The sequence below is a fragment of the Cyanistes caeruleus genome, chromosome 3, assembly GCF_971803275.1.
Source record: "Cyanistes caeruleus chromosome 3, bCyaCae1.hap1.1, whole genome shotgun sequence".
Lineage (NCBI taxonomy): Eukaryota > Metazoa > Chordata > Aves > Passeriformes > Paridae > Cyanistes > Cyanistes caeruleus.
The window spans coordinates 89,625,984-89,643,203 of record NC_141703.1 but is presented as its reverse complement, the minus strand read 5'-3'; the positions used below and the strand labels follow the sequence as shown (position 1 = coordinate 89,643,203).

General features: G+C 35.7%; 1 protein-coding gene across 20 annotated transcripts in view; it reads left to right on the top strand.

Annotated features, from left to right (window-relative positions):
• The window catches only part of STXBP5L (syntaxin binding protein 5L), a 183,463-nt gene that overhangs the window by 79,716 nt on the left and 86,527 nt on the right, over nt 1-17,220 (top strand). For all 20 annotated transcript variants that reach the window (XM_086884036.1, XM_086884037.1, XM_086884030.1 and 17 more), the window contains one exon: nt 9,643-9,777. In XM_086884036.1, the coding sequence (XP_086740162.1) occupies nt 9,643-9,777 (135 nt within the window). The remainder of the gene's footprint in view (nt 1-9,642; nt 9,778-17,220) is intronic.

Below are 17,220 nucleotides of genomic sequence, written 5' to 3'. Positions count from 1 at the left end.
AAAATGAGAGGCCCAATACTGTAATACAAAAATGCATCATATTAGACAACAGGAGACAAAAAGGAGTCTTTTAAAATGTATGCCGGTTCAGGCAGCATAAACAGTCTACACTATCAATTGGAATTTTCTTCTTACAGTTACAATGTAGATATGGGAATTATATGGTTTTCTCTTTTGAAGTTTTCAAATTAGCATTTTGAGAGATCTTTCAGAGTTCTGTTCAGATCTTTCCTCTGACCTTTTTTAAATTAGATTTCCAGTCATATCTTATAACAGTGAAGAACATGCACCCATTCAGTTCCAGTAAGTAATTTGGTTCTTGGAAACCACACCACCTCTTTCCTGCCCAGACACATGTCAGCTTCAAGCAAGAGCCCAAAGCAGTGATTTAGGATACTTTTCCTTCTGTCACAATAAACTCTGGGCATTATTCCAGTAAATCAGAAATAGAGCTAGTAATGTCAGTGTTGAGATTATATCATTAAACAGTACATGAGCAGGAAGAGAAGAGAGACTACAGATTGCAGAAAAACAAGGACCATTAATCACAGAGTCCCTGTCTACTGAAGCGCAACAAATGAGAACAGCTGGTCTCCAATAAGTCTACATGATTTTAATTGATGGAAGCTGTTAAGGAAAAAAGCGTGCATACAAAGAAAAAGCATACACATGTAAAATTATTTTTTCTTTGAAGTCAATTTCAGTATTTCAGTCTTATCCTGATTTTAGCATGTCATTTAAAATAGCTTGATTGATATTGATATAAAATTAGGTTTAAACTTATTTTAGTAAGAATGTGTGATAAGCACAGATTTGTGTATGCTGCAGCTAGCAGAGGGTGAAATACTAACATATCTTTAGTTTACTTTTCTAGCAGCTCTGGGAAGTCAAGCTGTTAAACAAAAGACAAGTTTCAGCCTTTCATCTTTGAGCTAGGTCCCAATTTACTTTTTTGGAACTATGAGACTGGGAACTAAAAACTGCGTTTTTGATTTATGTATTCAGTGTTGGGTAAAGGGATGAGAGAAAGTCTGTCCTTAGGTGTTTGGGTTTTTTAATGCAGATGCTACAAAATCAATTAAATAAATAGATCAAAAACTTTCTCCTTTGAGAACTTCATCCTCCTGTTCCAGCTTTTGTTATTTGGCTTTCTTTCATGCTAAGAAACTTAGTGGCTCTTACTCTGCTCTGTAATGACCATCACTGCCACTGTATTTGGTAATACAACCCCATTTTTACTTATCCTTTAAGGAAATTTATGAAGGACAAATTAAGTATTGCAAATATGAAAAAGTGATTTCACAAGCCAGTAGACAAGAGAAAAATCATGTACATTGTCTTTCCCCTGAAGATGAGAGCAAGAGTCTGTTTTCCAACCCTGTTTCATTAATTTTCTCACCTCACTGATTTTGTGGAAGTTTTATTCTCATTTTTGTTGTGTAATGACCTTGAGTCAGCATCAGTAACAAATTAGAAGTCAGTGAAAAGTATGCTGGTTTCTTCCAGCATCTTTTTCTATTTAAGAAAGCACGTTTCCATGTAATTTCCTTATCTGTTTCTCTTGGGACCAAGTGTTCATGTTCAATCCATGGCATTACTGTTGTGTAATACTAAAGGTCTAGGCAGGGAGAAAGTGTCACTGTCAGTGATGCTGCTCCTACAGGTAAGACACTCCTGTGAATTTGCAGTCAAAACCATAAAAGGGAGTTGACAAAAGATTGTGTCTCTTTGCTGTGCATTTGCCCAAGAGGAGGGAAGGTAATTTTCTCTCATTCTGAAAATTAAACAAATTATCTGTAGAATAGCCTACAAAAGTTGTGCATTCCCTTGCACACTGGGATTTCAAGAGTGACTTCTAAGTTGTTCTTGAGCTTAAATAATGTCCATAACTTGCTGCAGTGCTATTGGAGATAGTCTTGGAGTTATTGAGGGTGGGGATTTCAATGCCTGTATCTTATATATATATATATATGTATATATATATATATATATATATATATATATATATATATACATATATATATATATATATAAGTATATATATATATATATATATATATATATATATATATATATATATATATATATATATAAGTATAGTGCAGCTGTCTTTGTCTATGTGTTATGGCATGCTGGACAGGCCAGGATGACCTCCTGTGGAGTTGTAAGAAGGTTAGTTGTAAGAAATAAAAATGGGAAAAAGCAAAGGTCCTGTGGCATGCTGTAGACTTGACTGTCCTTGTTAAGAGCTCATAATAACCTCATAAGATTTTATCTAAATACATAAATTAACTCTTCATTCAAGGGACATCTCTGGGTTTACTAATTTAATCAAATGGAATACATCTAATGTATTTCTCAACATGTATTTTTTTACTTGTTCTAGTTTCTTTTGAGTTAGCTGCTTGTAAATAATTTATGTTGATACCCATTACAAATGTTCATATAGTTGCTACACTGATCTTTTTGTGGTTAGCATAAGCATTTCTTAAAACAAGTAATTTTTAGATGCTGTAAGCTATTAAGTACAGTTGTAATTGCAAAGTCATTTGAAATAGTAAGCTCACAAGTCAAGAATAGGCCTAACTTCAGGCTTTTAGGGTTATTTCCCATCTAGAAGGTTTACACAGGAAGCTCTGGCTTTTGAAGAAACAGAGGCACAGCCTACTTTTATTCTTAATTGTTTTAATTGTTTAATACTTACAGTTTACCTTCAACTTTGTATTTTTGTTTTTAACACTTTAAAGGATTAATGATAAGTCCCAATTTCTAAAAAACAAAATGCTTCAGAATGTGCCAATAGATCCAACAAAAGGGACAAAACCAAAATATCTTGAGAAATAGATAATTTTCCAGCTGCATTTCTTAAAATTTTATGTATTTTTTTTGGTGCTTCTTGTATTCCTGTTTCTTATTCTTGTAAGTTTCTTCTGTATAATATTTCAAGTAAGGGACGCCATGAAAAACGTTTGCATCTTAAACACTTTGAAAACAGCAGTGGACCACCAGCCAGATAACATATCTAAATAATTTGATGGAAAATAGATGCATAAGGTTTTTTGCTTTGTCAAAATAAGGATTTGTGTTAGATATCTCAGCAGTATTTAAGCCTGTTGGCTTTAAATGAAACTCTAAAGTGAAAATTTTTTCTTAACATTTCTTCTACATAGAATTTGTAGAAATTGAAGTAGGGATGGGGAAGAGGATGTCTTAATTATATGTAGGATGTTCACAAATGGCTAGAAGTATACTTTACTTAGGATAATTTGTATTGAAATTACAGTTTAGAGGTGGAATCCTGATTTGTTGTACCTCAGCATTTGCAGAGACTCTCCCATCACTGAAATTCTTTAAATCAAGAGGTATCTTATAGTAATTTGTTCTAGCTCAAGTGGCAGTTAATTTGAAGGAATCAGATTAAATCAGTATTAAACAGAAGAGAGGAACCTCAAGGGTTCATTTCTTACATTCCAATCCACAAATTACATTTTTGCTGTTGTACAAGCAGCAGTGACTGTGATGAATACTTGTATCTAAACCAGTACAAAACAAAGACAAATAAAGCTGCTCTGTGGACTGATTGGGTAAGATGAATAGTCTGAGATGCCAAACTTGAAAGGAACATTGGGAAGTAGAAGTCTAGAAAGTAAACGTTACCATTGCCTTGACTCCATTTTTCATTCATGTTTTTTTGTAGGAACATATATTAAATTGCTTCATGTAAAGCAATTCATTTTGCTGCCTTTAAAATGTCTACAGCACACATCATGTGGATAGCAGACTGCATGAATTGCTGCTATTGTACATGTTTTTCACATGTCTCACAATGCTGATGAGCTCCAAATTTATATATAGACCAGGAAGAAGATGAAATACCTCCAGAGGCCAAGTAGCTCATAATTTACATCCTTTGCTAGATCTACTGGAAACAACTCCTTTCTTTCATTGTCAGTAGCTTTAACCTGTGCTTCTGTTTAGGCACTTCAGGTCAGCTACAAATTACTTTGCCTGAATATTCAATTCTTCCTGTGTCCATTTTGTGACTTAAACCAATAATCTCAGTTTGTATATCCCCTACTAAACTGACGAAAAGTAACCTTACACTTGCCGAGGATACTGGCTAGCCAGAAGCGACTTCAGTCCATTTTCAACCGCTGGAGAAGGAGGGGGCACTAGATGAGTCTGGTGTGCTTTGTTTTGTATTACTTCTGTTCAAAATTACTGAAAGATTAAGGGAGTATGAGGGAAGAAAAGAAATTGTGTGGAAATAATTTGTGCTTGCTGATGGAGGGAGAAGAGGACTAAAACGAAGACACGAAGCCTCCTCAGCAGCTGCAGTTTATCTGTTGGAGTGAAGAAAGCCTGCAGAAGTCAAGAAGGAAGGGAAGGGCTTCTGCAGTGGTTTTCCCCTGTTGTGAATATCCATTGAAGGCTACACAGGCCACAGATTCCTCTCTAGAGGAATCCTTTTGAAGAGCTGCTTTGAAAGAGGACCTGACATAACTTCAGCTAGTCACTGGCAAGTAGCAGGGATGATGCCCAGTCTATCAGGTGGCAATACCAAGAGAACAGCTCTTGGGGATGACCAGCTGAAGGATATTAGTGGAAAGTGCTTAAAGCACCAGAGGATGCTGGAGAAAATCCCTGGAGTCAGGAAAAGAGCCATAATCATTGCAATGAAAAGGTAGACTTCTGATAGCCATAACCTTCTTAAGGAGGTGATCGACTTTCTCAGCAGCTGAATTCATCCATGCTAGGGCAATGCACTGTACATTGTGTAAGACAGTGGCAGTCATCCCTTAGGAGTCACTGAGGGCAGAAGGCTGGGCCAGTGTGTCTTGCAGCTACTAGGCTTGCTTCCTGTCAGCTACTCATGTTCCCAAGTTAATGCTCCTTCATGTTTTATCTTCCTCTTTTCCCATAAATTTGTGAGGTTTCCATATTTCCTGAGAACCTGGACACTGTAGTTTATTTTGGTAGGATTCTGAAAGGGAGTTCAAGCTAATGTTTGTTTTCTGTTGTAACTTAGAGAAACTGAACTCTGACAGTCAGCTGGGAATAAGGAATACACAGTTTCTATGCTTGTTCATATTTAAGATTATCTGTATAAAGGGAAAAGCCATAGTGTAAATTTAATTGTTTTGATGTCCATGATTGAGCAACTAAATAATTTAGTTGGAATAACTGTTTTTCATTTTGACAAAAATGCAATTTACTCTCCACCCTTCAGCAGGTCTCCCCACTCACCACCAGCAATGGTGTTCCGGGAAAACTTTTCACAGTAAAAATAGAAAAACAAAAATAGCAAAGCAGAGGCAGAAAGAAGCAATATCAAAATTATTTTTTCTTTTTCTTACAGGAATACAATTAACATAATAAAGATAATTTTTAAGTAATCTAAGAGTTTTTGCTAATACTTTAGAGGTTATAACATTCTAAATTATTTTAACATTGTAGTATTCTACTAACATGCAGTGAGTTTTTGGCCATGGTTGGTAGACTGTAGAGTGCTGTGATTTTCTGAAAAATATACCTTTTCAAGATTTGTCAGTCAGAATATATTCCTTTCTAAAATAAAGTTCAATGTTTTGACAATGCCTCTTTCAGTTATTCCATTATCTTTTATATTACTTACATAATTTATTTAAATGATATGTTTAACTACTTACATAAGGCATGTTTTTAGGACCTTAGCAAAATAGTTTTCCTTACTAAATTCTTATTTAAGTGTTTTAGTTAGTACCTCTTGATTTTGTAAAAATTACTGTATCCTACAGGATAGTCTATATCCTGTTTTGTCATTTGACAGTGTTTCAGACTGTTCTGGCAGCACAGAAACACCTTTTTTGGTATCAATTCATCAATTTTTTGCTATTTTTTATAATGATCAATAAGATTCATGTTGTGGTTTGCTGCTAAGAATGTATAATATCCACATTTCTGGCTGACTTTCTGTTAAGTGATCAACATTGAGAAAATCCTCAAGTTTCCATTTAATTTTGTTGCATGTTATCTCAATCAGATTGACAATCTGATTAAACTTTGTCAGAAGTGCTTCATAATTCAGTACAACCCCTAACTCCTTAAGAAGAAAAATAGCCTTTCTTTCTTTCTGGCTTATTGACTCATTTTTGTAATGGCATCAAAAGACATCTTAATTTGCTTGTGGGATATATGACTAATAGAGTCATATAATGGAATACCTTTCATCCACAATGAAAACTACAGTATGAGACTTCATTGTTTTCTCTTGAAGAAATCGTTATGTAATTTCAGTACTTACTGAGATGGAAGACGTTCATTAAAAATCTGAGTCTTGCTTCAAAGCTTCCAAGCCTCAAAGTCAAGTTAATATTTTCTGTAGAAGTGAAAAGTCAATAATATATAAAGCAGTTTGAATTTAATTTACATTATGTAAAAGCTAAATAAATTACATAATGTAAAAACTACTTCAGAGAAGTCAAGAGTTTTAGGAGAATACAAAAATCATATGGCTTTGTTTGGTGAAGCCTAGCAATATATTGTATTAAAATGCCTAGTAATCCCAGTGCTCTAATAGGGTTTTTATTCCTGGATTGTCTTTAAGGGAGTGCTATTTTCTTATAAGCTCATATATTATAAAAGGTTTCATAATGACATTTACACATTTCATAATTAGACATTTCATAATGTTTTATAACAGTTTGGGTAAACAATAAAGACTCATTGGGTACTTTTCTTTGTTGAAGAAAGAACATGCAGGATACTTTCTTACCTGGCCATCCCATAAATTTGGCAGAACAAAATGGAATTATTTAAGACGAAGCAGCTGGGCTTAAGAAAAAGGGCATGGCTGTGGTGTTTTTTTTCATTGTTTAGCAATACCTCATTTTCTTTTGGTGCTTCATATTGTGCATCCAGGCTTAGTAGTGAATGATATCTGGGATTTCAGAGAGGCCAGGAAGATATTAAGGCTAGTAACTTATGGCCTAACTACTTATTAGTAGTTACTACATTGGTCTGATTTTTTTCTCTTGCTGTAGAACCTTGTTCTTAAAGCATTATGTTCTTGGAATTTTAAACCTAAGGCAGGCAAATGGAGGCTGTGCAATATCTGGGAATGCAGACACCCACTTTGTCTGCTGGTTGTTGTGGCAGTGTCTCCAAGAGATTATGACATGGAAGGAAATCTCAAAAAGCACAAAAAGCAGCCCAAAGCAGCCTCAAACAGTGTGTGAGGTGATGTTGAAACTTTATTCCTAATATTGGATTCATTCTTGCACATGGGAGATCGAGTTTTCTGCAGTACCCCATAGTGGCTTGGATTTAATAGAAGACTGAAAAATAGTGTTGTCCTAGGTGGATTTGAACCTGCTTAGTCTGATGACACAACTGCCAGAAATTGGAGTAGCAGCGTTCAAGTCAAGTAGGGCTCTAAGTTGGAACTAGTAAGTTCCAGCTTTGGAACTTAAAATTTTTTTGTCAGTCATTAGACAGCTACATTTTCAACACTTTCAAGTCAAAATTATCTCCTCTTTCTGTAATTTAACAGTTTACTACAAACAAGTGTTGGGTGAGCTTCAGCATGAAGTGATTAAGAGGGTTTATTAGCTAGAGAAGTTTTTTCATGGGCTGGGACATAACAAAGCACCCATATGCTTTGCAGTGAAAGAAAGAAGAGTAGAGGTAGTACAGAAATGCAAGAAATGAAACAACAACAACAAAAGAATGGACTAAATATGAATTTAACCAAAAGTGAAGGAAATGGTACACTTGAAGAGAAAGCAAAAGAAATAGAGTTGTTCAATTTAAAGGAAAAAGATCAGGAAAAATGTGTGAAACAGCTTCCCATTTGAAGCTATGAAGTCAAAAGGGCAAATGGTTCCTTGCACCTGTTATGAGCAGAAGAATAAAGCTCATAGCTTGAACTCCATCAAGGATTTATGTAGGTGGCATATACCTTCTGCAGTTGTTTCTCTTGGATCTTTGTTGGTCTGACTGCACCCACAATATCAGTACTATGTTGCTGCTTGAAGGCATTTTCAGTTATGCATACTAAAATATAGCTCCCGTTCTCAAAGCAATTCTCTTGAAAAACCTGGTGCTCTTTCCACTAAAGACTCCAGAATAATTGTCAAAATTAAACAACTAATGGTAAAATTGAGCCCTGTACAGCTGGATAGAGCAGAGGCTATGTCATACTTAGGCCTCACTTTAATCAACCACAAGATTTCTGTGAAGGGTAAGCCTTATTCCGGGTTCCATGGTTCCACAATAATTTTCTCCATAAATTACAATGTGAGGACTCCATATTTCAACTGTATTCAGTCCAGTGTGATGCATAAGTACAAAAAAAGTCATTTTCCTCACTTCAATGAATTTAGCATTAAATGTACTGACAGTTTATTAGATACTTGGAAAACTACAGAACTATGCAAATACTGTGTATAATCTGTTTGGAACTTCTTTGTTTGTTTAGAGTACTTTACAGGGAACAATTACACGAAGTATATTCAATTTGTATAATTACTGAACAATTCCTTAAAGAGTGACAAATTCTCTGCTCAGAGGACTTGACTTGACTGAGAGAGCCAAATTACTTAAAGATTGCCAACACCCCTCTCACTCCTTTATAGTAAATTCAGAAAAATTGCTGTACCATAAGAAGGAAAATTTCAGATATTCATGGTTTAAAATACTATATCTACTTTTGTGGTGGTTGAAGGTGGTAAGGAAAAAAAAAATCAAGTTTTTATGTAGATACCAGAAATAGCCTGTTTGTGGAACTGAGTGATAAATATAATAATATATGACACACCAAGCAAAATACCTGATTTTTTTTTTGTCAGAATTTACAAGTCTGTGCCATAAAGTTGGATTAAGTTTCAGTCTCTGTAGGTAGTATGCATTCAGTTACATTTTAGTAGCAAGTGTTTTCTCATCTCATATAGATTTAGTGTATGTAATATCTATATAATAACCATAATATGAAAGTAACATAATATGAAAGTAACAAGTACTCTCTTGTCATCTGTGAAAACTTTTATGTATTATCATGAGAAATTATCATGACATCTTTCCAAGCTAATGTAGCACTTTTTCACCACTTTGTAATGAATGTAGAGTTCAGTGTGTCTGTGGTAGTTCAGTTTTGATAAATGCTCTTATCTAAGGCCCTACTCTTCCAGATGGCAAATAAATGAATGTTTTCTTGTGTGAATTATGGTGTTATATTTCTGTTGTGCAAAACATTAATCCCACTGATGTCCACAAAACTCTTGTTTGTTTGACAGGATAATCTGCTTATTCTGAGAAAAGATCTAAGAAAGCCTTCCTTGAGAGTCCTGAATACTATCAAAAGTGCAATTTACATACTGATGGAGATAGATAGACTTAGTTCAGTGCTCAAGTGATGCTTCTCTTTTGTCCTGCCCTTAATATTGGCAGGCAGGATGGCCCTGTTTTGTTTCATGTTCTCTTTTATGATTTTCCTGGAGATGACTCCCAGAACCTGTATATTCTACAGAATGCCTGCTGGGCAGTCTTTTCTCAAGTTTTAAAATGGAAAGAATAATTCTTTCAGCTGAAAAAGTGTTCAAAAATATTGTTCCTCTGGTATTCAGTCTCTTATATTTTGTTGTTCTGGTTTTTTATCTTTTCCAGGATTACTTACTGCCATCTACCTTTCCAGAGTAAATGGCTTTATGTTGGAACAGAGAGAGGAAATACACACATTGTAAATATTGAGTCCTTCATTCTTTCTGGATATGTTATCATGTGGAACAAGGCAATAGAACTGTAAGTGCAGACTTTTTTTCATTTGTATGTGTGGTCATTTTCATAGCTGTCTTAATTTTGAAGAATTATTTGGTTTTGCAAATATTACCAAATCTTTTAAAGCCATTAATTTCAGTGAATGCTTTTGCAGTATTAACTGGTTTTTTACAGGACATTAGGAATCAGATTAATGTTAGAAGCCATATAATTATATTTCATATAAAAGAAAAAAAAAATTTGGTGTACTGTTTAACTATGAAGTTCCGTTAAATACAGAAAGTCTTTAATCACTAAAATTCAGATTTTGCTGGTTTTATGAGGAAAGCTTGATTACCATATCCTCCATCCTGTGGCAAGAATAATGGAAGAGATTTGCCCTGAGACTCTATGGAGAAATTTTCTTCATTGAACTGTGGAATCATTTAGATGAGAAGAGACAGGATGAGGTCTCTAGACCAAGCCTCCTGCTCAACACAGTGAGAATTTCAAGGTTAATTCAAACAGATCAAAACCTGATGAACCAATAGGAAAGATAATGAGTGCGTATTGAATGATAGCTCTCTAACAAGCTAAGCCAGGTGCCTGTGTTGTGGGTATGAAATTGAAAGAGACATACAAAAATCTGGCTAGACATCTATGCTTCTTGCAAGTACAAGCCTCAACAGAAATGAAAAACTTTCTCTGTTTCCTCTGAAGTTCCAGCAAGAGGAACTTCTTTGGGAAAGCTCAAAGTATTTCTTGCAGTTTCTGAGACATTTGCTTCATGTTGTGAGGGACCTGTAACCTCTGGTAAAGTGAAATACACCAATCTCAGTAAACCAAGGGAACAGTAGCTAAGAACAGAGTTACAGGCCTGCAGTGTAACCCCAGTTCTCAAAATCTTTTCCTACTATTATTATTATTATTATTATTATTATTATTATTATTATTATTATTATTATTATTTTAATCGCTGTCTCCTGGGTTGAACTGATGCCTCATTTTCTTACTCCCTGTCTGCCCGCACCAAACTTCATAGGCAGAGTTGTAAAAATCTAGGTTTACCTTCCAAGGACATAAAACCAAGGATTCAAATAGTAACCAGGATTCAGTCTGCTGGTAAAACTTTCATCCAGGTCTCCATTTTGGAATGTTTGGTTGTTCTGCCCCTCTGAGACTGCTCGGCTCTGTTTGGTAGTTTCAGCTGCAAAAGAGTACTGATGAAAAACATGGTTTCCACCAGAGTATGATCATTTTGATGGAGCTATTCAGATGGAAAGAGTCCTAGTTGTTTCTAGTTTCTCACTTTGTTTTGGTGACATTGACGTATTGGAGAGTTTTTTGAATCTTGTAGTTTAGAATGTCTGTGTTTACTACATTGAGTAGATAATATCTTTGAGTTTTTGGGAGCAACATGTTTTAATTTTACATGCACTTGTAAGTTTCTTTCCTCCAGAAGTCAGGATGTTTCTCTTCTGTAGGGAAATAGATTCAAAAGTTTTTTATGGACTGGAAGCCTTCCACCAAGTTTTACTTTCTAATTACTTAAAAATTCTTCTGTATAAATGTTTAAAAATTATTTTAGTAGCCACAACAAACAATTTTCATGAGAGTAGAATAGAATGATGCCTGTCTTTCTATGTGTGAAATAAGAGCTGCTTTCTAACAAGCTTCACTACTGATTTGTTGACGTAGGCTAGATGCTGTGCTCCCTAGAACCTTCAATGATGCAAGCAGCCCCTCCTAATTATCTTCTTTGTATTTTTTATGCAGGAAAATACCTAGATTTTCCAAATTTTATCTTTCCATAAGTCGTAAAAGGTAATGACAGCATAGTAAAAATAGACCATGTTGCCTCAAGTACTTGGAGGAGCTGCATGGGTCCTCCAAGTCAAAATATAGAGTCTTCTCCTAAAAAGTGAGTTTGCCATGTATTGTTTTGCTGGCAGGGGAGCACAGGTATTCATTCATTACTGCTTCTAGTTCTACCAGTTTTGCAAGGATAAATTGATCTATGTAAGCAGTGTGCTTCTCAAAAGCCCCGTCCTCTCCATCCAATCTTACCTATCATGTGCTCCTTGATATGGAGGGGAGGAAGCTGCCCTTTTAAATATTTTGCAGGTGGACAGGAGATCCTGTGTGATTAGTTTCTCTGTATAAGATGAAGAGGCTGGTGGGAGTAATGGTGATGTTTGCCACAAGCAGCCGCTTTTATAGATGCTATAGTCCCTCTGAAGTTGAAACTGGGTGACTCAGTAAAAATTGTAATTTGAACTCTCTCTGATAATAAACTATGATGTCTCTTGCAGTGCTGTTGCTTTCCTGCACGTAAAATGGAATGTACATTAGCTTTCCAAGGAAATGTTATTAACTTTAAATGTACTTCATGAGGCTGAGTTTATGATTGTAGACTTTTCTTTAGAATAGTACTGAGAAAAATGTTTGAGACAACAGATTTATTTTGGGCCATGGATATGTTCTGATTTGATTATATAGTATTATATAATCATAAAATAATTCACGTTGTAAGGCTTCTCTAGAATTTTCAAGACCAACTTCCTGCTTACAGTAAAATCAGGTTTTTCTGGGGTGTATAAGTTCACAAAGTCTGTTGATGTTAGGTGATTTCAAAGACGAAAGAAAATAGGAAAACCTATGTATGTAAAACTGAGGAAAATCTTCAACCTTACCATGAACAATGTAAGGGGAAATGGTGCTCAATTATGTTAAGTTCTGAGTTAATGGTAACGATTCAGAGTTAGTTTGAGGTTAGCTTGAAGATGTCACTATTCTCTATAAAGCTTGGAAGGAAAGGGGTTACCTTTTATGCAATCATATGTCTTTCAAACTTACTGGCAAGAAAAGACCACTAAAAGCCATTGCTCTGCTGCTGTATTGAAGTCCTCAGCTTAGATGGAAGGTTTGTAAATGAAATTTTAAGTGTTTCAATGTATATCTGCTCCAACAAGTCTGAAGGTGTTCATCCTTCTTCATGCAGTTCTCATCCAGTTTCTAAAACTGAAAGTCCACCAACATAACTTCTCTTTCTTTTAATCCCCCCTTACTTTTCACTGATGTTTATCTACTTCTAGTGAAATCTCCATGTTACCATCATCCTCAGAAACAACCAAATATTTTGAGTCAGTGAGGCCAATCAGATGACTGCTAGAATTTTTTGTAAGAGTGATTCTGTTGCAGTGAAAGACTGAGGTGAAAAGGCTTGGTAGTTTGAAGACTTGAAGGGGAAACAGGTTTAGATGCAACATTTTTAGATGCTGCATATGATGCAAGAAATCTGATCACCTTGTCCTGCACAGCTACTTTTACTTTACAAAGTTGTCATTTGGTGCAGACAGGTTTTTTGTGATTTTCTTGTCTACTTTTGTATCTGAAATATCTGTAGAGCATTATTTTCTTGAGTGATGGTGGTTTTATGCCATGTTCAGAAGCATCTAGTGGAGATACACATCAAAAAGATGATTGCCATACATATTTTATCATAAGAGATTACCATCTTCTCTTGCAGGAGAGATTATTCAGTGAGTTTAAATGTTAGTTAGAAATTAAGGCCTGAACAGCTAATAATGCTAAGGAAACAGATTGTTTTCTTTTTTTTTTAGATTATTTTCAGAACTAAGTTGTAACCAATTCTGGAAGTTAGAGGAAAAATTTCCTTCGTTAAATCATGTGCATAGTCAGTGTCTCAGTAGACCTGTCCTTGTACAGAACTGAGAAAAAACACAAGCATATGGGTACCAATTCTTGTCTCAGCTATTTCTATCATCTCATGCATTATCATTACTCCAGGCCACACTGAAGCAATCTTATCAGCTAAGAATGAATAAATCAAAACTTTTTCACTTGTCATTTCTCTGTCATGTAGCAGAGCTAATCCTTTGCCAGAGGGGTTTGAGGCTCATGATATTGTTTGGTTTTCTACTCTCTAATAAGCAAACAGTTTCTCTCTTTTCCTTCCAAATGTTTGGAAACAGCTTTGGAAGAGAAAAATAGTCAATGAGCCCAGCATGTCTCCATTTACTCCAACTACAATGAGATTGATTTTCACAGCACGATCATACATTTGGGAAGGTCACATAGTGTTGGAAAGCAAAAGAAGATCTTTATGTGTCTTCTGAACTCCAAAAATGAAAAATCTGCATTATAACCCTCCAGTAAGATTCCAGTGTTTTAACACCCCACTGTCTCCTGAATGAATAACTGAAACTTGCCAAAATTTATTGGATTGGAGGATCAAAGAATTGGTCAGACTGAAACTCAATCATGACAGAGCCATAACTTGGTATCTCCTTTCTTAGCCCTTTGCCCGTCCCCATTTCCTAAAATGGAGACTCAGAATCTGTAGATCCACAGCAGTGAGGGAAAGCAGTATAAAGGAGAAGGAGTAACAGTAGAAGAATCTGCTGCCTCCTCTGTGTGCAGACCTAAATGGAGATACTTATTAATATAAAGAAAGCACAGTTTTCAAGACTTCTTTCTTCTGGACATTTCAGAAAGTGTGTCTAAGACTCAGAGTTGCATCTTGAGGTTGAACTGGTTCTTGCTTGCTCCATCTCCCAGCTTTGATCCACAGCATATGAATAATGTGTCTAATTTACTCATTCTCTTAAATTTCTCTATGGTTCTACCTATGAAAAGAAGGTCTTAGATTCCTTGGAGCACTGCACCTTTTTGGAAGGCAGAACCATGGAAGATGTCTGACTACTGACACTGAAGAAGTACTTGTCTATGCATCCCTTTTTTTCAGCACTGCCAGATTCAGTCAACTTCAACTTTGTAACAATGACTAATATGGATATTTTCTTTCTTTTCCCCCCTCTCTGAACTCCATCTATCACTTTCTAATGCCAGATTTTTATTCTTCCCAGAAATCATTACAGTACTTCTCCAATTATGCAGACTATCTTTACTTTCAGAAGGAAAATGATTTTGATTTGATTCTGTTCTGTCATAGTGTACTTATACCTGCTTTAAAGATTGTCTTGGTATTTGAAGTTCTTACAACAGTATTTAAGTTACTTGATTTCTTACAGTGCGTAAAACATTGCACAATGATTGAGGAATAAATACATCATCTGTGTATTTTCCACATTTTGCTGGGTCCAGATTGTAACATTGCTGAAGACTTCTTTTTGAGCTTTCTGATTTTAGGATAAAATAATCATAAAAGCTTCCATCCTTACAAGTCTTTTGAAGACTGTTTTACAGTGACTGCTGTCTTAATTTCGCTGAGTAAAAGTCATGTCTCATAGCATAACCACTCTCATTTCACCAAGAAAATATACACCAAGTAAATTAATACCTACTGCTGTCATAAACAACTTCTTATGAAGTGCAAAACAAAAAGTATCCATATCTTCTTAGCAAACACCTAGTTTTAGTTCTGTACAGCTGTCATGGGAATCGTTGGTTCCATTTTTCAATTCTGCAGTCTGTTTTTTTGGGCTTAAAGGTCAACGAAGACTATGAAATACTGCAAAGTTTTGTATCATTAGCTCATACTTTTTTCTTGCTCTGTTGAAGTTAGCTTTCATTTCAGAAATTTTTTACTGCAAATCACTGCTGATAGTTTTTGGACTTGACCTTCTTTCTTCTTTCTGCTGTGTATTGACTTGGATTTGTGTTTTATCTTTTTTGTGTCTTTTCAGAGCTTTTATTTTCTCAGTCAGTCTCAGCTGTACCCTGGCTGCTATTTGGGAATGAAAAATTCCCAACTCAACTATTTCACTTATGCCTTATTTTCACCTGCTGATTCTTCTTTATTTTTCCCTTTCTCAAGGAATAGAATCTAATTAGTTTTTATGCAGTTCCCCAAAGCCAGCTTGAAGGAATGCATATACACAAGTATGTGTCATCAACAGTAAAGTGCTTTATTCACAGTAGCTTCAAATGGGGTTGGTTTTCCAGCACCTCTGTCCTTTCCAGGAGCTGTTGAATCTCTGCTTTTGCATTTAATATGATTCAATGCCAGGGTTTTTTTTCTTTGTAGGCAGTTCCACAATGACAGTGTCCAACTCTCCAATCTCCTTGTCAACTTTACTGTAATAGCAATGAGGGGAAACAGAACATTTTACGTATACTAAAACAACTTGAGGAAAAATGGGGTTTGTGTGCAGACATTTCCACATGCAATATAATTTACTGTATGAAAGCAGTAATTACTGTGTCTATAGCTCTGCTCTGATAGCATTTCATGGGTTCTATAAAGTAATGTTATTGATATAATATAGTTAACTAAATAATTGCTTTGTTTAATCCTGCTTGTAGTGCAGTCACGATGTCTACCCTCAAGAGAAATTGACTGTAGAGCCTAATGCCTTGCTCTCCTTTTACAAGCAACACTTCCCTAGGGCTCTTAAAAATATTGTTCTTATTCCTATTTATAAATACCTTCCTTGAGGAGACAGGGAGATGCAAGAAGTGAGGCACTGATCTGCCTTTGTCAGACAGTTCCTGGTCTTAGTGTGGCACAAAGGATGAGGTTTGTGTTCCTCTCCACAGTCCTGTACCTGAAGGGAGATAACATCACTTCAGAAGAAGGAAACCAGAGATTTATCGTGTCCCTCCTTCTGTATTCAGCCATCGGGCAGGCTCAGAGCAATAAGCAAAAGGTCTTGCAGAATTTAGGACGTTGCAATGCTTTTACACACAGCCTTCTACCTTGTTCCACCTGAACTGGGATTATTTTGTATTGGTTTATCCTCCCACAAACATCTCCACCAAGATGGGACTGTGCATATTAAGCCAAAACCAAACATCAAATTTTATGCTGCATCTTGTGAATATCCCTTGTTATGTAGTTCAAAGATTAATCAATTTTAATGCAAATACTTTACTTGCTGTGTATAAAAAAATCAATGTTTCTTGGACCCTTTGAAAGGCAGTGCAGGAGGACTGCCAGGGAATAGGCTCCACACTTCCAAAAAGCTTCAGGAACATCTGTTGTCATCTGTGTGTGATCTTATCTGCGATGGCACATGTGAAATTAGTTTTGGTATATACAACTATTTGAAAAGGATCCTTTCTGCTTTCCTGACAAAAGCCACGTTATGGCTGCCAAACTTAATAGACTCTCTACTTACTCTTACTCTTTGTATAAACAAAGCTGGCCTCTGTTAAGCGATCAAGGAAATTGTGGAGGGTGGATCCTGGCTGGTTGTGAAACCTCCACCCAACTGCTCTCTCACTCCCCGTCCTCAACAGGACAGGGAAAGAAAGTAAGATGGAAAACTTCATGAATCAAGGTAAAATCAGGGAAATCACTTACCAGCTACTGTCAGTGGAGAAACCAGAATTGACTTGGAAAGAATTAATTTAATTTATTGATAGTTAAAATAGAGTAGAATGGTGAGAAACAAAGACAAAAATAAAGACCCTGCCCCCTGAATCCTCATTTTTCCTAAACTGATGATGTATGTGAGAAAACTAAACAATGGTTTTGATAGAGTGACATACCTGATAGTCTTA